This window comes from Seriola dumerili, unplaced genomic scaffold (assembly GCF_002260705.1).
Source record: "Seriola dumerili isolate Sdu_G_001 unplaced genomic scaffold, Sdu_1.0 BDQW01000302.1, whole genome shotgun sequence".
NCBI lineage: Eukaryota > Metazoa > Chordata > Actinopteri > Carangiformes > Carangidae > Seriola > Seriola dumerili.
This window is the reverse complement of record NW_019174557.1, coordinates 451459-477275: the sequence shown is the minus strand read 5'-3', so window position 1 is coordinate 477275 and position 25817 is coordinate 451459. Positions and strand designations below refer to the sequence as shown.

Genomic DNA, 25817 nt, shown 5'->3' with positions numbered 1-25817 from the left:
CCATTATTTTCACCAACTGTTAAGCTTGGACAAAATCTTGCCCTGTTGGCAGCCTCTTTAAGCTCAGCCAGTAAACTCTGTGTGAAAGGAAACAAAAACATTATTTCTTAATAGGGTGTTGGATTACCAAACGCTGCCAGAACAGCTCCGTTCCTTTCTTTTCTCTCACACATGCTTCAACTTTGTGCGAGGGATGCGACACCGCTCCTCCATGAGAAATTCCATCCTTCTTGGCGTTTTTCGATGATGGAGGCGGAAAGTGCTGCTTCAGATGGCGCTCCGCAATGCCCCATAAGTGTTTGAGTGAGATGAAATCTGGTGACTGGGACAACCCTGGCATATGTTTTACATCAATACAAGGCTGAGCAAACAGTCCAGCGAGCGCTCGGTTCATTGTCATTCTGGGCAGACCGCTGCCATTAGGACAGGAATGCCGGAGCATAGGATGAAGGAGATTGCTTGGAGTGGCTTTGTGTTTACTTTGCCCTCTGAGCGTCTGAGCAGACACAAACCATTCCAGGAAAATTTAAGCCACCTGCTTTCAATATACACCTGTATTGCAAAAGCTGCTTCTCTTTTCGCCCAGCCAGGCCAGACAGGTCTACAGAGAACTTTTCTGGCAAGAGGCGAATATCAGAGTAAACAAAATAAAAGTACCTAGAATTAAATGAAAATAACACTACTCAATAACACTTTGAACCTCTTATGCACCCATTCTTCTTGTTTGTGTATTGATGGCTATGTTTGGTGCGCTCACTTAAGAATTCTGATCAGCTCTCTAAATGTTTGAAAACGCCCATATGACCTTTCCCAAAGATTTCTGGCCTATATTATATGGTTTTTCTGTGCAGGCCCATCAAACTTTTAAAACTACAATGCTTTCTAAAACCCCCCGTAGAGCTCTCTTACCTTGGATTCAAAAGGTGCAATCCCATAATCCCCTTCAAGTCCAACCGTCCATCATGACTATATGAAACTCTCAGTGGGGGACTGAAAATCTCAGAACCTCTAACCGCCCTGGGTAAGATGCGAAGTGACTCTCAAGGTCAGGAAATTCAGGTTCAGGAGAGGAGAAGGTTGTTCTCAAGCTGTTTTTCCCAAGATGATCCTCCTAGTCTATCTACAAAATAGACCTGGAGGTGGGACCGTTTTGCCAAATGCTGTTTCCAAGGTCAAGTATCAAACCTGAACCCCATTCGTTTGGGTCAAACTGGATGAGAAGTGCTGGAGGTACTCAGCATCAGGGAAAGCTACAGAACATGTACAGTTATATTGTAATCGAGCAAACTCATGATCTGCTGATGAGGAGAACCAGATCCAGAGCAGCTACCAAATGGATCTTATGGTGAAATTCTTCACTGTTTGAGATGATTCTCTCATTTTATTTAATTTTCATTTAGATGTTGCTTTATGATGCAATTTAGATTTTATTAGGTTGGGAAACCAAACTCTTTAATTCTAAGATTATTTTTGATCCTTAACCACCCTTATCTCTCTGCATTCTTTGACTCTAGACATGCATTTGTGTGATTATACATTTTACCTGAGGTGATATAATGTCCTATAAGGACTTTGATTACACCAAACATGTCATGGAGCACAAATAGTAATAATAATAATTTCAATAATAATAATAATTGGCAAAAACATATATTAAAGCAATAGGATGACATTTTGCACTTTCTTGCAGAGACTGAGACTAGAAGATCTACATGTCTGTTAAATGAGGCTACAGCCAGCAGATTAGCTTAGTTTAGCACAAGGACTGGAAACAGGGTGAAACAGCTCGTTTCACTCTGTTTGAAGATAACAAAATTCAATTCACTCACAAGCACCTCTGCAGCTCTATAATTAGCATGTTATATCTCATTTGTTCATTTGTTTCAAGCCTGTGATGTGACCATGTACTGTACTTTCTTTATGGGGTCAGGATGGCCCATTAGGTCAGACCATGTTTAGACACTGATTTTAAGTGTCTGTGAGGTACTAAATATACACAGTACCACCTTGAGGGATGCTATTGTGTAGCTGACCCTGAAGTCTGACCTCCTGTGTGGCGAGGGGCAAGAAAAAGGACTCTCTCTCTCTTTCAGAGGCCAGTGAGGTGTCACATTATTATCATTTAATCGTTTTTTATGAACCATCATAAATCAGTTATTTTACAACCTTCAGGGATATGGTGAATAGTTCTCACCTTGAACTCCAGCTCCATGCCGGTGACATTCTCTCCCGGTTCAATCTGCGTCAGCCTCTGGATGTAGGAGTACAGGTTCCTGGCGGGGACCTCGGTGTTCCCGCAGGTCACAGCCTCCAGCAGCGCATCATGAATGAAGATGTACTGGTCCTCCGTCTGGACCATGTAGTTCCTCTGGGAGCGCATCAGCGTGACATGACCGTAGATATCGATGGTCTTCTCATGCTTGATTCGCTCCGTCATGGCATCGATAACGATGAAGCAGCCCGTGCGACCCACTCCAGCGCTGAGCCGAAACAGGAGGGAGAAAAAAATTAGATGGTGATGAGATTTTCTCACATAACCTTGGTCATGAAGTGTTGAACAAATAATTTTCCCTGAGTGTGTGTGCTGTGTCTTCAGACCTGGTACAAATCTGGGCCTGTTGCATGGTGCAGAAGCTCTTAACATATTGTGCCTAAGTCAACTAAATATCACAAAAGGTGCCAGCCAGCAATATTTCCAACAAAGGATGTAAAAATTGACATCAGCGATGAGTCAGCATCACCGTCTCACTGGCATTAGGAAGATATCCTCTCCTATCGACACGCAATCCAGAAATATAATACATTTAGCTGCCCACCCAAACACTTCACATTTTTGCTGTGCTAGTCCCTAAATGGTAAAACACCCTGACCAAGCAAGTTTCTGCAAGTGAATAAAAACCTCTTTATATGGTTAAATTAATACCAGTGTGTATATGTGTGTGTGTGTGTGTGTGTGTGTGTGTGTGTGTGTGTGTGTGTACGCGCACCAGCGTGTGTGTGTGTGTTGTTCAGGTGGAATGAGATTCGGTCCATTGTTTGATACAGAAGCTGGTTGATATGTTAAGACACATTATGATGGAGTCTTGCCGGGATAATTAAATTTGACTGATAATCCTGTTAGATACTCCATCTGACTGCTACGGAAGATTAGGAAGAGCTCCTCTCCTGCCAACCTTTTCACCCCCCCCGCCCGCCTTCATCTCCCTGCCTCTTTATCTTCTCTCCAAGTACCCTTCCAACACTCTCACACCAGCCCCACCACTTCTTCACTCTCACATTTGTACGTTTTCTTTTTTTTTTAAGACTCCATTTTCGCTCCACCTTTCCTTTTCTTTAATTCATCATTTCCATTCACTGTGTCCTGGATTTGACCTCACCTTCTCTCTCATTCTGCACATATCTCCTCCTCTAACTCCCAGTCCCTTGCTAACTCTCCCTCTCAATCACTGTCTCAATCCCCCTTTTTCTTCTCCTTCCCTCTCTTCCTACTCATCTATACCTCACTAATTCTTCCTCCCAAGAGCTTCTGCTCCATATTCCCTCTGCTACCCTCTATCTTTTTCTCTCCTTCACTTCCTGGTAAGAGCAAAAAAGCAGCTTCATCCCAGCTCTGGAGCTCAACATTGTGCCAAGACTGTAATGACAAGTTTCCAGAATCTTCCTCCAACCAATGCAGGAGCCTCCTGCTGCTCAGACAGCAGCTCATCTGAATACAAATTTACGAACACAGATCTACCACCAGCTTAAATGGTAAATAGTCAACTGTGAAACCTACTTATAGTAAATAGGGTCAGCGTGGCGGCTGCTGTTGTTGTTAATCTTAGAGATGATGGAGGCTGTTAAGGGAAAGGAATGTTGGTGTTTTAGCCAGTGAGGATGGTTTGGGGTTTGCATAATGGCAGGTCAATTTCATTTCAGTTCTGGACCTGTGAATGATTTTATACAAGTACTCCTGGACTCTTGCTGATTTTCACAGACTCCTGGGCTTTTGAAAATTATGTTGCCAAGTAAAACCCAAAATGACACATAAGTGTTACATTCTCACAAACACACACACACACACACACACACACACACACACACACACACACACACACACACACACACACCTGCAATGGACGACCATGGGTCCTGCATCTGGAGGGTTGCAGGCCTTGACTCTCCGAAGGAAGGCCAGGAAGGGGGTGGGGTGTTCAGGTACCCCATGGTCCGGCCAGGCTGTGAACTGGAAGTGACGAACCTCACGCTTCTCATTGGAGCCGCTCTGGATGAGCGGACAGAAGGAGTGTTAAAGATAAAGCTGATGTGATTCTATGTTTTTTCTTACTGTCAACAAATCCGATGAAACTACCAAAACCAGAAATACACTGGCCCCAATCATTCCTACTGAAGGACAGGTAACAAATATAGTTTCATTTTAAAAAAATAAAAAACACATGGGCATTGTAGTTTTTGGCAAACATTAATGTTTGTTGAGACAAACCTTTGTTGAGACTATTTTTAGTCGTCAAGGATTAATATACTATTGGTGGGATCCAGTCATTGTTGGTTTTGGTCATTTCTTGGGATTTGTTGACAGTAAAACAAATATTAGAATAAAATAAAATAAAAATAGAATAATAGAATATCCCCTGACATACCCTTTAAAATGTAAAAGCATTTTCATGGCTAGCATACGTATGTTGCCAAACTGTATGAATCTACATGAAATGTAATCGGAAGCATCAATAATGTATGAAAAAGACAGAAAAAAGTCTGGTGTGTTCTCATATGGCCGTTTGTCATGTTTGGTGTCACAAATACAAGCAACCATCTGCAACATGGACACAGAATCAAGCGCAAACACACAAACTAGTATGCATGAATATTTCAACAGATCAATACACACTTGACCCCATTACACTCCACTGCACACGTCATGTTACCTTGTAAAGAGCGAAGGTCCTGACAGAGTAGGTAGCCAGCTCCACTGTGTCCAGTAGAGTGACCTGGATGAGGCCATAGGTCTCTGTGCCCCGGGTCGGCCAGTACTGATCGCACTTCACCTAGAAGCGAAGAATGGAGAAGCTGTGAGATATGCAGAGCAGTTTAGATTTGTCTGTACTTGGCTGCACGTGCTCGTGTACAGAGGCAAAATAGGAGGGGGGGTGTTGAAGCAGATCAGTGAGAGGGTTTGCAAAATTCTGACAGTAATGTTTGGAAAAAATGTGCATATACAGACAACCCAGTGTGTGACAGGGCTTTTAGTAAGTGTGTGTGGGGTTGAAGAGTGGCAGAGAGAGACTGGAGGGGGAGAGAGAGAGAGAGAGAGAGACAGAGAGAGAGAGAGAGAGAGTTCTGCTTTCGGGGGTTGTGTGATCCTGTAAGTTGTTTCAAATACAAGAAAATTGTGTGGCATAAATTTGCCAGAGGTTGGTGGGCTCTCTCAAGGAGCCATCACAGTGCTCAGGAAAGCCAAGTGATACCTAAAGTTCAGCCCAGACATATTTGACGCTGTACATCGCCCTACATTCCAACCTCACAAATCTCTACAAAACTACACCCCGCACACCAAATCCCAGCGTCCCTAACCACCAAAACGCCTAGAATTCCCCTGTATAAGGAAGTCATGTTTGTAGTTCTTCAGTTCAGCCTCAGAGACCATAGAGGCTAGAGCATAAAAAAAATCCCAGAGGAGAGAAAAGAGGGGAGGAGGGCCTTGGCAGAATCAGGCCAAACCAAACGTTATGTGCTGATCCCACCAGTCCTCACATCAAAGACAGCAGGGAGCTCAGCTCAGCTCGCTCTGCATTCCACTGCTCCAGACTGGGGATTATGCGTTTTGGCCCAGAATGTTCAGGCTGTAATTACAGCTTTTCAACTGTTGTTTTCCCACCAGACCTTGAGATACTGTGGGGACAAGAATGGTTGTCCACGTAGGGGGGCTAGACCACTGCCAAAGCCTAAACAGGATCGCAGTAAATGCCTGGTGTGAAGACTATATTATCCATTGATATATGGGCTAACAGCATAACTGCGCCCTGCTTTTATATGGTTTGATTGGTGCTAAAAGGAAGGATACTGGCATGATTCCCACAGTGGGACCATCTGTGATCATCTATGTTTTTAATGCGTAAATACATAATGGCATAATGTTGAGAGGTGTTAAATGAGATTAAATCATTTTTTCCAACAAGCAGCCCACTATTCCCTCAAGCAGTAGATACAGAGGTTGTGGGCTTATAATAAACATCTAAGAATATTCAAATTGAATGTTTTCATTGTTGCATAATGTTGTAACTACTTTATTGAATATAGAAAATTTAAAGCAGGCATTCAAAAACTAAAGAGGTATCATGTTTATGAGACAGTAGCAGCCTACAATTAGGTGCTCTGCAGTCTTCCAGCAAAACTAAAAAAAAGTCATAAAACTCCTCATGATCATGTAGCCAGGGTGTAAAAAAATGACACTTTGATGGCTGTGTCCTGTACTGCGTAGCCACAAGACAGGAAAAGAGAAAAACAGCTGTGGGTGTGATCATGCAGACTGTAGACACTAATGTGCACTCTGTCTGAACTACAGTGGTTATGATAAAACCCGTTTCTAGTTAACTATAAGTGCATTGTGGTGAGTTGAAAACAATTCAGCATTCTCACTCAATGCACTGGCTATTGCAGAGAGAAAAAAGGTGGTGGTGGTGGTGGTGGTGGGGACAGCAGAAAAAAGGCACTGAATAGAGAAAAAAAGGTAAGGAGGAAACCGTGTGAGGTGAGGTTGCATTTTAAAAGGGATTAGCAAAGGAGAGAAAGAGAGGTCTTGCCTTAGAGAAGAAATAAGAGGGCATCTGAGGGTCAAACAGACACAACAGAGACAGTTGGAAAAAGTTGAAAAGGAAACAGAGTTTTAACACAAGGCACAGGTTAATAGGAAAAGAAGCACAGATGAGAAGAAAGGATCATTTTCTGAACAGGGCTCTGGACATAATTGGATAACACTTAACCATGATTCATACCTCAAGCCATCCTTGTTCATTATATTCCAACATGACATTCTCATTACATTGGATTTTTTTTACTCAAGTACATATTCTGTTAGCAGCAGCAAAATGCCTTGAAGCCAAATGATTTTCTAATTCATTACCCCCCCACCCCCACCCCCCAATTTAGCAGTATTTGTACTTCCCCCCAAGGTCTTGCTCACCATTTATTTTACTTTATTCTGCTCTGGTCAACTACATGCCACCTTGTGCCCTCCTACCCCCCTCCCCCCCCCCCCCCAATCCTTACTGTGATCCCCTTACTTACACACTTTTAGTTTGGTCATCATCAATCATGTTGGCTGCTTTTTGGTTTATTAGACAAGCTATTTTTGACATATCCTGCCTCGTCCTCTTCTGTCCTCTCCTTGTCCATTCTGTTCTCTTGAATCCATCTGGACTCTATTGTCCTTCCCAACGCTAAAAAAAAAATTAACATCCTGCCCTGGTCTGTCCTGTACCTCTCCACTGCTGTCAAACCAACCATATCCCATTCTACCCTGACTCAACTCCAACCTAACTGTACTTTATTCCTCTCACTTCACTGTGCTGTAACCTTTAATATTGTTCCTGCCCTACTCACCTCTTGCCTTTTTTTTTGTCTAACTCTTTCACAGCCTATCCTTCCTTCAATATCCCATTCATCTTACCCTTTCCTATCCACGTCTTCCCTATTCCACAGTACTCCACTTCTCTTACCTTCCTTCATGATAGTCCCCTCAATATTCCACCATACCCTATTCCACTGTACAATGTTTTTCTTTACCCTATTCACCTGTATGTGCTGTCAGTGGAATCTCCAGTTGATACTATACAGCATATAAATGTTCTTCTGAACCTGGCTTAGTTCATGCTGCTACATGGTCAAAACCCAACTTTTCTCCCTTCTCAACATTAATATTCATCATCACTAACATTGCTGAAAAATTGTGTATTCTGTCTTTACTGGCCTCGCTTGTTATACTGCCTTTACCCTATCCCACTCTACTTTACCCTACCCTATCCTTCACCGCCTCTGTAGTCTATCCTATCCAATAGTGCCCTATGCCAGTGTTGACATGCTGCCCCCTCTTTCTTACCCGTGACTTCTCCTCCAGTTTGGTCATCATGATAATATTGGCTGTGTGCTGCTCCCACACCATCCTCCAGAAGTCACCGAAGGTCTCAGGGAGGGAGCCCTGAGTGGCGATATAGGCATTCTGACGGCGGTAGCCATCAATATAGTTAGCGTTGATGTAGTCACTGCCTGGGACACCTGCAAAACAAGCAGACAGTGAAGGTTATGGCGCGTAGTGGGAAAGGACGGCGAGAGAAGTGTGTAAAGTGAGGAGGAGAATCAATTGTGACGGGCTGAAGTGAGTGAGAGAGGGGAGAGCACACAGAGAGAACCTACTGAAATACCACACATTATTTTATGTTTGCCCGCTGCATCGTGTGTGTGATGAATGGCATTAGGGTTGAATGTGTCTGCACCGCTCACAGGGAAACACCCTTTGTCCATGTAATTTCTTTGCAGATGAACCTGACTCTTTCTTCTCATTCATGGTGAAATAATCTATATGGATTATTTAAAGTCTTTTGCCATGAAAGCAGGTTTATGTCCCAGTAATAAAGAGTGTGGATCATCTGAGGTCATGGCAGGGAGATTAATGTTTTCACAGGACCAAGCGTCCTTTGGTGTTGGATTGTTCAGCCGTCTTGTTTTATAATACATGCTAAGACGATCATGGGCCTAATCTGAGTATACTCTGGATGTGTCGCTTTGAATGGCAATATGACTGTAAGGCCGTCTCTGTGTAAGACTCGGCTGACACTGCTTGTCCTGGAAGGGATTGTGTGTGTGTGTGTGTGTGTGTGTGTGTGTGTGTGTGTGTGTGTGTGTGTGTGTGTGTGTGTGTGTGTATGTGTGTGTGTGTGTGTGTGTGTGTGTGTGTGTGTGTGTGCGCGCGTGTGTGTGTGATGTGAGAGACCGTCTGTGTGTGTTTGATTTAGGATCAGTCCTGCTCATCTGGGGCCTAATACCATAATCCGAAAAATCACTGAGTCACAGCTCAAACATGCACACATACACCAAAACACCAATGTACACACACAGACATACACACAGACGTGTACGCGTACATTCAGCCGTGACCCGATTCTGCCGAAGTGGGACGCAAAACTCCCTTTGAGTCGTCTGATCACAGTTTACACTCAAAAAGATGGAAGTCAATGAGCAAACAGTAGAATCCTGACAGGAAGAAACTCCTGCAGCTGATTCTCTTCTAGCATTTTATATTTACGGGCACGACACAGTTCCATACAGTCGTAAAACCCTGAGCCATCATCGCACACACACCGCAGACAGACACACAAACACACACACACACCCAGACCCACACACTGAAATGACAGAGGAGTGTGGGGTGTTCATACAACTTATTTTAAATGGGATGGAGACAGATGGTAAGAAGAGCTTCTAACACATGTTTGTCAACCTCAGTCTTTAAAAGACAGCTTGGCTAAAGGCTTTGATGTGCTACAACTTCATTGCAAGGGACTAGAGCAGAAGCACTGTGCAGATAAAACAGACAGACACACACACACACACACACACACACACACACACACACACACACACACACACACACACACACACACACACACACACACACACACATCCAGTCATTGGTGGCTACACTGGCTTGGCAGAGAGTGTGTGTTCATGAATGTGTGGAGGAGACTGGGAGCAAAAGTGCATATCTGTGCTTGTGTGCATCCTGGGCATGTGTTTTAAATCTTTAGTATGTGTGTGTGTGTGTGTGTGTGTGTGTGTGTGTGTGTGTGTGTGTTTGGACATGCTCAAGAGTATATGTGTTTTCTAAGCTGAAAGAAAGACAGACAGCCAGAGCTCCAGGACAGGCGGGGGTGGAAGGGCTGCTCACACATGCTCTGCCCAGATAAGGCTCATCTGTTTGGGCTTGGCCTCCCACTGCCTCCCTCTCTCCACATTGGAGCTGCCAGTTTCTCTGCCTCAGGTCTTTCCCAGCTGAGGTGGGTGAGTGCGCTTCAAAACGCACACTGAGAACAGGACTGAGACTATTTTTTCTTCTCATTTTTTAGACCGTTCAAAAAGATGAAATCCAGGAAAATGGGCATGCCATGAAAATATATTAGCAACTAGGCTATAAATAAAGTGTAAGCCCAATTTATTTCCATATATATTAAAATGGACAAGTGAGAAACTGTATCAGTTGTATGATGAGGTGTCACAGAGGGTTGAAACAGCAGTTTGTTTGAACCCTGAAATGATCATTTTTATGGTGAAATCTGATGCAGGCACAGCATTTCATATGTGTTGTATGGGAACTGGCAATGAAATACATCTGCATGGACTATTAATATCCCATTTGTCACGGACAGCAGTTCTCACACACACAAATCAACACAGACACACTCAAATTCACGTGTATATACTTCAGTACTTGTGATGACTCTCATTGACACAATGCACTCCCCAGCCTCTAACCCCAACCTCATCCATCACAACTAAATGCCCAGTCTAAACCCTTACCATATCCTTAACCCTGAGACCAAGTCATAAACCTCAAGCAGCACTTTAAAGGAGTGAGGAAGTGACCAAAATGCTCTCACTTCCTAAAAATGTCCTCATTCTCAACATCTGTACTCTTGTACAAACATAACACACACGCACACGCACGCACACACACACGCACGCACACACACACACACACACACACACACACACACACACACACACACACACACACACACACACACACACACACGCACGCACACACACACACACGCACACACACACACACACACACACACACACACACACACACACACACACACACACACACTTGCACAAACACGCTGGCCGTGTGACTTACCCTCAATGCTGGAGAGTATAACCCTGGAGTGATCATAGGCAATGACGTTAGCATAGCGGTTCTTTGGTTTGTTGACCTCCAAGTTGGAGTTCTCCCATGTGAACTGCTGACCGGGGTCGACGGACTACAAGACACACAAGTGAAGGTCAGAGCAAAGAACAAAGACGAGCAGACAGACTTGCAGAATTATTACAGTTCTTTCATTTCGAGTAGTTTTAGACAGTGTTTGCATGGTTTAGTCAAGTGTTTCGTTTCCAGAAATGTTTTAGTTCTATTAAAAATGTAATTATTGGTCTTACCAGCGTGTGGTGTGTCAGTAGGATTATGTTCTGAAAAATGGCCCTAGCATACATGCTTGGGAAATTCATTACAGCAAGGAAAAAAAACCCTTTTTTTGTTTGAAATGCTGAAGAACTGTTATTAGCAATAAGTCAGAGTTCACTTGCGAAATAACCCGAGAACTAACAATCTTATTAAACTATCTTTTTGAAACCACTTTTTAACTCCTGTAGTGTTGTAAGACTTGGTGTATGTACAGCCTGTAACAAGATCAAGCATATTCTATGAGCATTACTGTTGCAACCCCCCAAGTGTTATATCTTAAAATCTGCCTCAGATGCAGAAATTGGCATCTAGAAAGACAAGAACTGGACAATCTCATCAATTTCAGCGTACAGGCATTGTCCAGTGTTGCTGTACCGTAACCCCAACATAAGAAACCAAGTACAAATTGAAAACGAACAAGGCTTTATTGATATTGGAACCCAATATCCCATTTCTAGAAACAACAATGAGGTAGGGACTTTCCACTTTTGACAGAAAAATGGCTACCAGAGAAAGATGATAAAAGCACAATAAATTCCTCTGGGGGAGAAAGGATGGTTGTGTTAGACCAACACATTAAGTTCCTGGAGGGTAATTACAGTGTAACCATTACTGTTCGCTGGGAGAGGCAGACATGAGGTCATTATGAGGCTGTCAATGGAGAGGGACGAAGAGGAGAGAGCCAGAGCAGTTTAGCAATTCTGAATATTTTATGACACATAATTATGGTTTGGTTGGGGGAAAAATGGACAGGGGTGGTACTGGATGAGTGCATATATGTGTGTGTGTGTGTGTGTGTTTGTGCGTGTGTGAGTTTGAAGCAGCTTTCTATGCGCTGCCCAACAGCATGTGTGTCTGATTATTACACCACAATCGTTTCTGGCCTCTCTCCCTCTCTCTCCCTCTATCCCTCCTCCATCCATCTCTCTCTCGTTCCCTCGTTAAGGGTTCAGTACCGAACAAAGCACACAGTCATGCAGAGAGAATGCGAGGCTCAACCGAGCGGTTCCAACTCACACCACAATTACATATGGCTTCTCCCTCACTGTCTCTTCCACCCTCCTTTCCCCTTGCTTTTCTCCCTGAAACATCCTCGCTCTGTTTTTCTACTCTTTGCATAATGTGTCCTTGTCTTCTTCGAAATACGTATCTCTGTCACACACAATTTGTCTCTCTCTTGTGGTAGCCAATTAGAGCCTTATGTCTCCTTCTTCACCCAGAGGCCGTCAGTTTAAACAGATTTTTTTTTTTCTTTTTTTTTTTTTTGCAAGGAAAAGAAAACATTTTTACCCCTTTAATAGCTCTCTGTGGAGCTCATTGCAATGCCAGTGCCATGTGCAACACAGCCAGGGAAATATTGGGGAATATTTCTACTGATGTGTGTGTGTTTTTTTTTTTATTGAGTACTGCAGTTCAGCACACCAAGCTCAGGCACATTGTTATCTCCATGTAGATTATTTCCTTTTGGTTCCACATTAACTGTGCTGCAAGTAGAAGAAAACTAATCAAAAAGCATTTTTTTTTGCAGAGAACGCTTGCTTCCTGTATCTCTTGGTGAGTTTGCTCTCTGTCTTTATTTCTCTCTCCTCTTTCTCCACCAGAGGATTGATAACCATCTGGCTGTTAGCAAACTCTCTCTGAGCTTGCAATTTCAATTTCTCTCGTACATTTGTATAGATAACAACAAGACAGCAGAGAGAGGAAAATGTGCTTTATCTTGTATCGTTCTATGAAGACGAATCAAAATGCAACTTAACTGCGGAGACTATGTGAGGCGGAATCTACAGCGCTCGCTATTGAAATTGAAACAGCACAAAAAAAAAAAAAAAAAGTGATGAGTGAAAGATCAATGTGTGTGACTGCATCAAAACCAGATGAATTTCCCAAGTTAAAGATTTTCAGGGACAGATAATCAGCATTCCTACCTCGTACTCTTGAGAGAACTTGAGATTGTCGTTTGCCTTGAGGCGCTCAATGTGATCTGCCAGCTCAGAGATGGGGACAGGCGGGTGACTTGCCATGCCTGCCGAGCACAGAAATAGAAAAAGAGGCCATTTCTATACACGTACAACTAAACTCTTTGGGAGGAAAATGTTAAGAGTTAGGATTCTCAGAGGATGTGTTGTTTAGTGTTCTGTCCATGGTCAGTGGAGGAAGCAAATGGAAGTGTTGTCTTTTTTTTTTTTTTGTTAAGTGACCATTTTCTCTCTAGGCAGACAGACAGAAAGAACAATGTGCGTGTTCTGAAAGTTACTGAGGCACAATAACATGTCCTCAGAGTAAATGCACACTGCTGGTGAAGATAAAAAAAGACTATGACACAGGCAGTTAAAAAATTTAGCATGAAAAAAAAAAAACATATTTGGGTTTTTAAAGAAGTAGTCCAGAGGCATTTTGATGAAATGTTGTCAATTCAAGCAGCTTCATCCTATTTGGGATGGACGGTTAGTTAGCATGAAAATGGGAAGGAAAGAAGGAAAGAAAGAAGGAAGGAAAGAAAGAAAGAAAGAAAGAAAGAAAGAAAGAAAAATAATGACAACAGAGAGAAAAGGAAGATCCACGGTGGACTGAGACCAACTAACTTGACAAACGCCGATAACCACGGTACACTGATACACGGTAGGCTGAAAAGGGAAACAACACCAGGGTTAATCCTATTCATAAAAACACAACTAATACTTAGGAAGTCACAGATCCAACTACACAGTGTTTGTGTGTGTATCCATGTGCACGAGTGTCCAGTCTACCTGGAGTCTGGAAGTTAATTCTGCGTAGCTCCACAGGATCAGTGGGATGGTGAGATGACATGGCTTTGCTGCAAGGAAAACTGCCCTTCCTGCCTTCAGCCTCAGCTCTTTTTCTGGAGTAACACAAAAACAGCATTTAGATGCACCTCAACCTGATAAACTGAACCTTTGGCAAATGTGTTTATAAACTTAAGTATAACCTCAATTTTGGGGATTCGTATTGAAACCGATGGACCACAGCAATGTGAGTGTAAAACTTTGGAGAAAAGCCACTTAAAATTGTTATTTGAACATTTACAGGGATAGCTGTACTTCTAAGGAAATTTCTGTTTCAAATTCTAACCAGGGGTTTGGTGACTGCTGGTTTAGTCTTGTGGCTTTTTATATGTTAATGGCCAGCTCATTGTCTGAGATAATGGTGGGTGTCTCCTTTTGTTCATAGTTTCCTCTGGAGTTAGAAGTGACACTAAAGCAATCGAAATGAAAAACTTCATGCAGTGCAGTGGCCACTGTTTCCTACTCTGAATATTTACAAAGTGATTTTATGGCCACGTCTTTATCCAATACTCTGGCTAAATTGTATAACTTCCAGTGTACAATTTATCCAGTACACTATAGGTTAATATGCAATCATCAGAGATCAGGATAATCCTGACTCTATTGGGATCTATTATCTAAAGTATTCTTTGCAAAGGCTTTTCAAGGAAAATATCCCCTAAGGACAGAGGAAATGGTAATAGATAGTGTTTGTTTACCTGTCAGGTTTGCTGGATCCAAACAGGGAGAGGGGGCAGATAAAAGAACAGACAAGGATGAATAACATTAGTGTCCAATCAAAAAATATCAGCAACTAAAGCAATGCTGAACTCATCATTCTGTCCCCCTCAATAAAAACTGATCACGTTCTTATAACTTATGTTAGATATGTAAAATAGCACTTCCTGTAGATGTGAGGATGAACCGTGGATATAAATCAAAATGACAAAAAATGCATCCTCTGTTTTCACACAACACTGCCTACACATTATCACCCAGCACACTCTCACACTGTGACATCTCCTACATAATAACATGCTGGAAACATATAACAAAGTGCAACTCAGTTGTGAGGCATTAATGGCTGCAGACCACCACAGGTTACACTCCAGGGCTTATGAACTTTAAATTATTACCATAGAGGTTAATAATTTTGCTATGCCACATTGGTCACAGCAATTATCTGTGTGCGTTTACAAAGCTCTAGCTAGAAGACCAGATGATTATCATGAATTATGCTAATGAGCGATAATGTTATCTTCCCCTTTCTGCTCTGTTTGCTAACTTTTCTCCCTGTGTATAGATTTAAAAACAGATTACACAGAAAACATCGGCATTTCTATAAGAACCTGTGAGCGAAATTCATCCATGATTAGTAACAGATTGAGATGTTAATAGTCCCGTTGCCTCAGTGCAGAAGTGCAATAAATATAACTTAATGTAAGTCCCGCATGTGCCATAAATAATCGAAGCACATAATGAACCATCAGCTTTGCTCACTCAGCTTTTGTTTATGACCTTGTTCTGTTAAAGGTGAATTGAAAGCTGCTGCTTGAGGCAAGACGGTCTATCTATAGGCATCAGGAGTCTTCACAGTGGATCCACAACAGTTTTCATTTTCAGACCCCTTTAGTGAAAATACCTAGCGACAAATCTAGCGACTTTTTGGACAAACCTCATCTATTTTCCATAAACAGAGTCGCCAGTACTGCCCCATGAGTGAGTGGCACACCTTTCTCCGTGTCTACTCCGTTCAGTGAGCGGCAGAGAGGTGGAGCAGCAGTTCTGTCGCCTCTAACTTTCTCTCTGACTGATCATTTTACAAGTAAATATAGTTGGATTGCCAGCACAGTCTTTGTCTTTAACTTATGTGTATGGTGGGCTTGTCAGACGATGTCGTGGTTATAAAGTCTGGATTTTAGTAGCAGAGCAGCAGCTCGGGAATAGCTTGGAAGTTAACATACAGTTTTAATGGGCTGCGTTTCAAGTTTCACCAGCTGACACTAGGCAAAATGCGAATATGACACAATGATGTAATGAATATGCTAATTAGCGCATTACATCATCTAGCGTCATTTAGAGACTTTTCCAGCAGTGATTAGCTACTTTCCCTTAAAAGCAGTTGTTTACAGTGGTTCCACTGCAGTTTTCTACTACGCCTTCAATTCTCACATTGACCATATGAGGTCTAGTCATATAGTAGAATTATATATATATATATTACCATATATTATATTTTGACCTCGTCTTGTTGATTTCCTTTATTCCTTCTCCCACCAACCCAACTGTTTTTATTTCTTCCTGGCTTCATCATGCTGTCTTTACCTCTTGAAGAGGAGAATGGCGATTACGATGCAGACGATGAAGATGACAGCCAGCACAGGCCCCACTACCCACAACAGCCCCTCCTCTTCGTCAACCATTGGCTTGGGATCCACATCCAATGAGGTCACAGGGTCAGAGTAAGGGCTAGTGGCATACATGGTCTGCAGGAAAATATGGTTTTATTGTGCATTTCCACACATAAATTAGACAAAATTGTTTTCAGTTGGATGAACTGTGTGTGAGAGTGCGTTTGTATTTTTACTCACATTCTCTGAGAGGTCTAGTAGCGCGAGCACAAAGAACACATACTCCTGTCCGTTCTGCAGTGGACGGTTGCGGAAGTCACCATAGTTTCGTCCGTCGCCTAGTGTGAACTCCAGGGGGAGGGTCTTAAAGTGAGCAGTGACATAGGCCCTGGGATCTGATTGGCCAGCCTGTCTGCGGATGCGAAGGGCACGACTGACACTCGTCCTGTTGATCTCTTTCAGAAGCTGAGAGGAAAGAAAACAGAGGACGGGTTGACATGGATAAACAGAGGAGACGGGAAAAGGACAGTGAGGAATTAGAGAACTGAAACAGAGGCAGCAAAGAGTTTAAAAGATGAGAAATGATAGAAAATGGTGGAATGAAAGCCTCATCAGTGAAGGAAAAATGGGCTGTATGGAGAAATATCACCTAAGAACAAATGTCTTCATCATCAACTGAATTTCTACCGCAGTCGGCACCATAAAAACTCTATTGAAACTAATCTTGCACATGAATGTGCTTTCAGAAGAGCATAATGAGCTGCGGATGAAGATGAAGTCTTTAGAAAAAAGCAGGAAGTGGAATTAGATGGGAAATGGCATGTGAAAGTATTGATTGGATTAGTCTAGCATGGCCAGACCTATCTGTTTTGGACTGAACAGGCAGTGGTTGGCCAGGTCACCTTTACATAATAAGATACAAACAGTCTGATATAACTTAGGGGGAAAATCTTACCACAAGGCTCAGCACATATCTTTCTTTATGTGACTTAATCTTGTTTATATAACCTTATTACAGCACTACACCTATACATTTTCATCTGTGTATCTACTCCTTATCATATTTAATACTGATCATTTCCTTTTCCCTCAACATCACTATTTCCAAACAATAAGCTCTTGATTATGTTGTCTGGCTATCTATTAGTGACCGACTGTCTGCTCCATGTCTTACCTCATCCAGGTTCATCTGATCAGGCTCCTCCCAGGGATTCAGGAACTTTCCTCTCTGCTTCTTCAGTGGCACCACCACCACGTAGTAACCCCTGAAATATAGCAAACATGCAGTGTGTTTAGACTCATGGAAATATACCACGAACTAGACATTTCTTCAATGTGTCAGTTTCCATGCGAGTTGTCCCTGTGCCCTTGAGCAAGACACTAAACCCCAAGTTGCTCCTGTCAGTCAGGACAGCACCTTGCATGGTACCTCACTACCAACGGTGATAGTGTGTGTGTGAAACTGTAATGCTATATTGATTTACCATTTATTTCGTTTTTTTCTAAGAGTTAGATGAGAAAATTGATACCTCATATCTGTGCAGTTTACATGGATATACAGCTAGCTGCCCATTAGCTTATCTTAGAGCCTGGAAACAGTGGGAAACAGGTAGACTGACTCTGTGTAAAGCTGCTCACTAATTAACATGTTATATGTCTTTTGTTTAGTTAGTTTAATTCAGTTGTTTAATTACTGAGCGTAAGAGGTGAAAGCCAGGCTAGCTGTTTCAAGTGCTAAGCTAACTGGCTGCTGGTGGTAGCTTCATATTTACCATACAAACATGTGAGAGTGGTATCAATCTTCTCATGTAGCAGCAGCAGCAGCAGCAGCTATGAAGCATCAAGTCAAACAGTGTGGTTGTTTTTGGAACATGAAGCCATCCATGACTGAAGCCACGTGTTAAACAAAGACAATGATATCACTGGAGTAGGGAATTTTCAGTAGCAGTCAGACCACAAGAACCCATCAAGCAACGAGGACACACACACCAAAATCATCCATGTGTCCTCAGTAGATGACTCACTCCAGAGCTCCATGTTGGCACTTAAGCATTCACTGTGCTGACAGTGCCGTGTGGTACAGTAGAAAGTAGCTTGTTACAGCTCTAAAGCAGAAAAAGTGAGCAAAATAAAATTATATGTGCTGAAATCTGGAAATTTTGCATTAAGAGAGGAGAGATTTGTTGGTCTAAAAATCTAATCAAATAAAAAAAAAAATTACAGTTTGTGTTACTAAAGCCACTAACCTGGGAAAGACTGAGTCTAAAGGAGAAAAATGCTGTTTGGGACTCTGAAACACTCTAAAACACGCCTGAGGTGACAGATACAAATCACAGGAAAATGGCTCTGAGCACATGTGAGTAGCATGTGGAGTGATTCTGGCTGTGCTTGAAGGATGAATAGGAAGGTGTGCCTCCTCTTAGTGTCTATATTTGTTCTTGGTTACAAAAAAAACCAGATAAGATTATCAGCTTTGTGCTTTCATTTGGCCTGTTGTGGGAGTTCTCAGACTATTGCTTTGCTGCCAACGCAGAGAAATCCCTCCTGATAGACCAATAAATGAAAAGCAGCAACGGGAGGAAATAGTGAAATTACCTCTCACGCTCTACAGAACAACTCATTTCACAACAACCTAACCGGAGCCAATTCTGCATTTATCACAACACTCACACCTGTTCATTAAACTAAACCAGTTGTTTAACAACGCTGGCTAACATCTCTCAATCTGTCTTCCATCTCTACCTGACTTTAGCTGTGGTCTGCACAGTTGGTAGCTGCACAGTCACCATGCCGTCTGCGTTGGTTTTTCCCACCACGGTAGGTTTGGTCTTCAGGATGTCCGGGGCCGTGGTGGCAGTGACGCGGTGCTGCAGGCCCCCAGCGCTGTTGGCTCGGTTGGTGAGCAGAAAGGAGTACTGAGTGTCCGGTTCCAAGCCAGTGATCAGCTTCTGAGTTTGCTTGCCGTCCACTTCAACAGACTGGCCTTTTCCATATAGGATCTGCACATGGGGTGGTTCACATCATTGAGAGTTATATTTAATGCTGCACAGGCTAAAATGATACTGCAAACTAAAAGTAAAGGATACTTTTATTTACCTGAGTAGAGAGAACCAGACATTTATTTGAGCTATTATTAAAGACTGTCCTTTACTTCACTTTCCCTGTTGTATATCTGATTATACTTTAGCACAAAGCCTCCCCAGTTTGCTTTTGGTTCTGTTCGGTGTTAATGCAAACCAAACACATCCTCTATTTATTTTACATTAAAAACCTTCCAGCAGCTCAAAGAGCATAATCCATTTATTTCCCTGCAGGCTTTATCAGCTATCAGACAAGAGGAGTTGAGTTTCATCAACAAGCAGCTTAACACCAAGAAAATTGGGCAAAACAGTAGGCAATGATATAATCCATTATTTTCAAATCAGCATGTGAACCATTGTAGAACATTTAATTTCACATCCCCACACCCCCATATCCTTTAGCCTTTATTTCTGACCTGGCTGTATTTGTTTGTACACTATTTGAGAACTGGCTGTTGAATTCTATTTTTCATTTAACTATATTTAAATGGTATAGTGCGAATGTACTTACAGTGAAGGGTTGGGCAGGGTTCTTGTCTCGGATCTCCCAGGACAGCAGAACGGAGTTCTTCATGGCTGCTTTTACTCTGAAGTTGGTGGCAAAAACTAAGATGCAGAAGAGGAGAAAAATAAAAGAAGAAAGAAAGAAATAACATGAATATGATTCCACAGTCTCATTTAATCTTTCTGCTAAACCAAACATAATGGCCTTACCTGTGTATCATTCTCTAGTACCAGTCTCAAGCTAACTATCTGCTCTGTTCAACACACAGTGAGTGTGACTGGACAGGGACACTTGCCCAACACCCAAGACTCTTACCTTGATTTGGGAAAAGGACGTTGGGTCTAAGACTACAGTGACAAGACAACAAAAAAGGACACGTAGGATGTTGTCATCAGATGTTGTGTGAGTGTGCGTGTGCATGTGGGACAATATGTGCACAGTTGTGCTGTTAGGAAGCGCGTCTTGCATCCTGAGCAATGAAGATGGGTTGTTAGAAATTGAGTTAGTCCTACCTTCGTCCAGCCGCTGCGTCCTAAACTGGACACTGGGGCTGTACGGCCCAGGGCCGACAGCTGTGAACGCGCACACCCTGACATCATACACAGTATCGGCACTCAGACCCTCCAACAACACACTTGACCCTGGAGCGGGCACCATAACTTCTGAGGCGTTCCCTCGACTGTTTATATCCTTGTACAGCACTGAGTACTTTACAATTTTCCCATTTTGCTCAATAAGAGGGACTGATTTCCAGGCCAGCCGGAGGGAGGTGGCAGAAGCCTCCTCAGAGATGATATTTTCTGGATATCCACTGGGGGTGTCCTCTGAAGTAGTCACCTCCTTTACCGCCTCCTCTCCGTAGCCCATTTTGTTCCGGGCAGAGAGTCTGAACACATAGTTAGCTCCCTTGTGGATGTCCTGGGCGGTGTAGCGGTTCTCCTTGCTTGGGAACTCCACCACCGTAAAGGGAAGGACGTCGATGCGGCCAAAAGTGAGGCGGTACCCAAGGAGCGGGGTGGGTGGGTTTGGCGGTGGATACCACTGAAGCACGGCAGTACCTGAATCAGTGGCACTCACCATCAGTTTGGGCTTCTCAGGCACTAGAGAGAGAAACAGGGAGGGCAGCAGAGAGAGAGAGTGATGTTTTGATAACTAGAGGATAATTGCAAAGCACATTATTTATAACCTCAAGCAAAATTTGGTTAATATGGCGTCACTGGCTTTTTACTGGCACAGCAAGGTGTGACAGAGTGAAACAAAACAATCCAGTGATTTAATGGAGACCATTGTCTCAAAGTTATGTGTTTGCATGTGTTCTTTTTTTTAGCTCTATGTCTTTCAGTATGTTTGTGTAAGATTTTGTGTGGACACACTTACGTGGCAGGGCAGTGCAGACTGTAACAGGTTTACTGCGAGCACCATCGCCTTTGGCGGTGTAAGCCCCCACTGATACAGAGTAGGAAGTGTCTGCCTTCAGGTCTCCAAGAATGACCTCCTGCAGGACAAAAAAAAGCAGTGTCAGCTGTAAAAGGCAACTACTTTTGTGTGCCCTCGGGACAATGACCAGGACTTCAATTTAATAAAAAAAAGTCTAGGTCAAATCCAGTCAAAAAGGTGCACCCTCCGACAAAAAAAGCTACAGTTCTGTGCTTTTCTCTGATGGTGTCCCAGTACAGACGGTTGTTCAGCTCTTTTCTCAGGCCAGGAATTACATTTTGAAGTCATTTTTCTTTCTTTCATTGCTCACCTGGCTGCTGCTTATGGGAAATCTACTGGAGATTTGGTTTGTGATCAGCTCACCAAAACTCAGAATTCAAGACAACCACATCAAACAATCTCAACAGAGCTCAAAATATGGGCCATTCTTTACACAAAATATAACTTAAGAATCAAAATTAATTTAGATTTGTCTCCATCTGAACACTAAACACAATATTTTCTTCATTTCTTGGCCTGTAGTAAACATAAATAATCACAATATTTTGGCAATATCCACAAATTACTATGTGTTATCTATGTGTTTTCCCAGAGTCCCATGTTAAATGTTCTGGAAAAAATAGGTTTTCTTGGTTTTAAGCCCTTCTTCTTGTTGTTCTGGAGATTTCAAAGCTGTAATCTTTTAAAATATGACTCATCTACTCTCCATGCTTTGTTATAAATATTATTATTAACAATAATAATATTAAATAATTTCCTTAAATAAAGGTTTACTCACATATTCAGTTGAGTCATCATATTCCCACTGAACAATGGTGGTGGAGCATAGAGAAAAGAGAAAAAGGAGAGAAACACACAATTCTTAATATTTGGGATAAAATCTAAAAGACTTAATTTGTGTCTTTTCTACAGTTAGGTCAGATGCACAGTCTTTATCTGCAATAGAACTGTCAGTTATTGTGCAGGTATAAACAGATATAGGTCCATTATCTACACTGGACAGAAATTTTAAGCCTGTTTGACCTGACCAGGCCAGAATCTTTTATTTTAAAGGAATAGTTCTACATTTTGGGAAATATGCTTAATCACTTTCTTGCCAAGAGTTACATGAGAAGATTAATCTCACTGTCATTTGTTCACTAGTGAAGCTACAGCCAGCAGCTGATTAGCTGGTTAGCAAGACCAGAAACAGCTACCAAAACATAAGTTTAAAAACTTCTGAGTAAACAAATGAGACATTATGTGTTAATTAGCAAGCTGATTTTTTTTTAACCCTTGGGCAACCTTAGGCTAGCTGTTTCCAGTCTTTATGCTAAGCTAAGCTAACAATCTGACAGCTGTAGCTAATGGACAGATGTGCAAGTGGCAGCCTATTGAAATAATCCTTTACAAACTTACAAACAAACTTAAAGAAGGTTTCTGCTCAGTTCATTTATTTGTTTTTAATCATTTGTCATCTCTTATTATTTTTAGCACCTTCCTGTGAGTCATAGAAGAAGTTGATATGGAAGCAGTGACAGATTGCTGCAACAGATTGCTGCACTGTGTGTTGTGCAATTGTACAGACAAAGAATAAGAAAAAGAAATCAGGGCAAAATGTTTATCTTATCTATAGTAATAACCAGATGGCCACATGCTGGCTCTCTCATCTGAGAAACATATAACCATGTAAGCCCATGAGTTGGGACAAACTCACGCAATTCAAAATAAACATTACTGTACAATAAAAGAGATGCACATGTAGAGTATTGCTTTGGGTTTTATTAGGCATTACTAAAACAATCCCTGACACAGTTAATTTGATTATAAGGTGTTAGAGAGTATATGTTAGTGTTACCTGCGAGTCCTCTATGAGGATGTCCTTGATGAAGGGCTGACCCTGAGGCTCGCCGTAGTTCATCCTCACATAGTGGACTTGGTAGCCTCTGATCTGACCGTGCTGCCGTTCGGGCGCTGGTGCTCGCCATTTCACCCTAATGGCCGAGGCGTTCACAGTCTCTGCCTCCACCCCTCGCGGAGGACCACTTGGAACTAAAAATGCATTTTGGGATAGAGGTCAAGAGTCACAGATGATGGGCACTCAAACCTCTCAAGTAAAGGCCTTTCAGTTTAGTGAAGTTTTTTGTTCTAATCAAAAATAGATTTTTAGGGGCAGATAGAAAAAATACTCAAAAGCTAAAAAAATTTAAAAATACAACCCTCCAAAAAGTCTAAAACTGCTCTGATGTCTTGGAAAAAATTCAAAATAGTAAAAAATGAGAGTGCTTGAGGAAAAACATGGAGGAAAAAAGCAGTGGAGGATAAGAAGCAAATGTAGAGAAAGATAAGAATGGCAGATAGAAAAGGATTTGTTGCCAGGGGCAGATTAACAGTGGCAGGCAGTCAAAGAGAAAATACTGTTATCAAGAAAAACCTCTCTCGTGCTGCCAAGAACTACACTTCTCACAAAAAGAAAAAGAAAAAAAAAAAACACTGAGAGAAAAAAAACAAACTTCAGCCACCTCTTGCTATCTGACTGACCCACGCATAAGCACTCTAAAAAAAAAGCTGGAGTCAGAAAAATTCCTTATTGCAGAGATGAGGAGAATGAGCATGAATATCAAAAAGTACCACTGAAAATATTACAAATTGCTCTAGGCACAATAAAATAGATCGATTAAAAGTTAGCTGAAAGATATTCAAATAGTTGTGAAGGAACTGGAGATGAGTTGGAAGGACAGAAGGTCAGTAAGAAAAGCCAAGGTGAGGAAAGGCCAAGGTACAGCTCTAGCCAAAGGGCTTGTTTTGGTATTGTTAGTGGGGAGTATTGTTATCCTAAGACAGGGAAATCCCAACCACACCTTTTCCCAAAAAAACAGGGGATTTAGAAGAAAAGGGAAAGTGTGGATAAAAGAGGCTGGTAAAAAAAAAGAGGGTAAAAACGGCTGCTGGAGAAAAAAGGGTTGCAAGAGAAAGCAGCGGTGAGGGAGTAGCAGGAGGAGATTTCCGGATGTTGGAGGCTTCTGCCAGTTATGAAGGAATAAAGGAGAGGTTTTCCAAACTGGAGGGTCTGACAATAGTTCTTAAATGCATCATCCGTTTAGACTGCAGCTCAAGAATAGACAAAATGCCTTAACTGGCAGGTGGAAGAAGCTTGCTGTTAGTTTAGGTTGCTTTGAGCTCATTAGTGCTATGTTAAGTGAGTTAGAGGTAACCATTGTTAGTGGGGCGGACCATCCTAAGACAGGCATGGGGTTTGTTTTGGAACATACCGTCCTCCTCGGTGCGGATAAGCAGCTGTAAACTTTCTGGTCCATCCCCAGCTTCCGTCTGCGCTCGTACCGTTATGCCATACTCAGTCCATTTCTCCAGGTTTTCCAGGAGATAGGGAGAACTTTCCGGAGGAATTCCATCAATTCTTTTAGACGTTTTGTTGCCCTCTGTGGTGGAGTACTGGATGGAGTATCCCGTAATGATGCCATTCTGAAACTCCAGAGGAGGCGGACCCCAACTTACCAGGATGCTGGTAGAACTGGGACTGGTGCATGTGATGTCCTGGGGAGGTGCTGAAGGAACTGATTGGCCAGTTTTTGAGGAAGTACAGTCGGGGGTTGTTTGGGTAAATGTTATTTGGTTGTGTGTGCAAGTTGTTATTGGTGGGTGGAGGGGTGAGGGAGTGAGGTTTGCCGTTGAGGAATGGGGATGAAATTGAGCAGACGAGAGACAGAGAACAAAAGACAAAGAAACATAAAATGAAAACAAAACACTGGAGAACTGAAGCTCGTACGAAAAATGACCCTGTGACTAGAAAGCAAGATGACTGAACAAAGATACTGAATGATGGGTGTCAACTTCTGCTTTTGGTAGAAATGCTTGATTAATGAAAACGAGTGAATGACTTAAAAGAGATGCAACACAAAAACACTGACTAGACCTTTAACACACAAACATACCTTCCCATAACTTACTTGTCCTTACAGCCTACCCAAGCCTCTGTGCATGATCCATGATGGAGTTCTCATCATCTCTATCTACAAACCTCTGGCTTCTTACCTTGTTTGCACTGAATCTCTTACAGACCTCAGGTTGATGGCCAACAAATGAAGTATTTGCTATCAGTCATAATTATTTGCTCAGTAATGTATTTGCTGAAAAACCTTCTCTGAGGTTAAGTTCTGGAAACCATAAGTAAGTTATCTGGCGCTATATTTGTTGAAATATCAAATCTGAGGTCAGTTAAAGTCTGGACTCACGGTCGCCCCATTTTGTGACAATGCAAAAAAGCAACAATGCAAATTTATGATGGTAAGATTCCTGCATTACATATATACAGTATGTGGTTCAGTTTTTGTCTCAATTGTCATTTTTGCATTGTCAAAAACACACACTTGCACGCACGCACGCAGGCACACACACACATACACACACGCACGCACGCACACACAC

General features: G+C 42.2%; 1 protein-coding gene across 1 annotated transcript in view; it reads right to left on the bottom strand.

Annotated features, from left to right (window-relative positions):
- The window catches only part of LOC111231502 (receptor-type tyrosine-protein phosphatase delta-like), a 61711-nt gene that overhangs the window by 3235 nt on the left and 32659 nt on the right, over positions 1–25817 (bottom strand). Inside the window, exons 16-34 of the mRNA XM_022758607.1 lie at positions 24644–24946; positions 23230–23423; positions 22171–22197; positions 21333–21450; positions 20468–21055; positions 19962–20056; positions 19113–19369; positions 17545–17635; positions 16611–16835; positions 16345–16505; positions 14739–14750; positions 13984–14096; positions 13819–13860; positions 13162–13259; positions 10913–11036; positions 8096–8271; positions 4926–5045; positions 4110–4264; positions 2195–2480 (exon numbers count right to left, since the gene is read on the bottom strand). Coding sequence (XP_022614328.1) covers positions 2195–2480; positions 4110–4264; positions 4926–5045; positions 8096–8271; positions 10913–11036; positions 13162–13259; positions 13819–13860; positions 13984–14096; positions 14739–14750; positions 16345–16505; positions 16611–16835; positions 17545–17635; positions 19113–19369; positions 19962–20056; positions 20468–21055; positions 21333–21450; positions 22171–22197; positions 23230–23423; positions 24644–24946 — 3185 coding nt within the window. The remainder of the gene's footprint in view (positions 1–2194; positions 2481–4109; positions 4265–4925; positions 5046–8095; positions 8272–10912; positions 11037–13161; positions 13260–13818; positions 13861–13983; positions 14097–14738; positions 14751–16344; positions 16506–16610; positions 16836–17544; positions 17636–19112; positions 19370–19961; positions 20057–20467; positions 21056–21332; positions 21451–22170; positions 22198–23229; positions 23424–24643; positions 24947–25817) is intronic.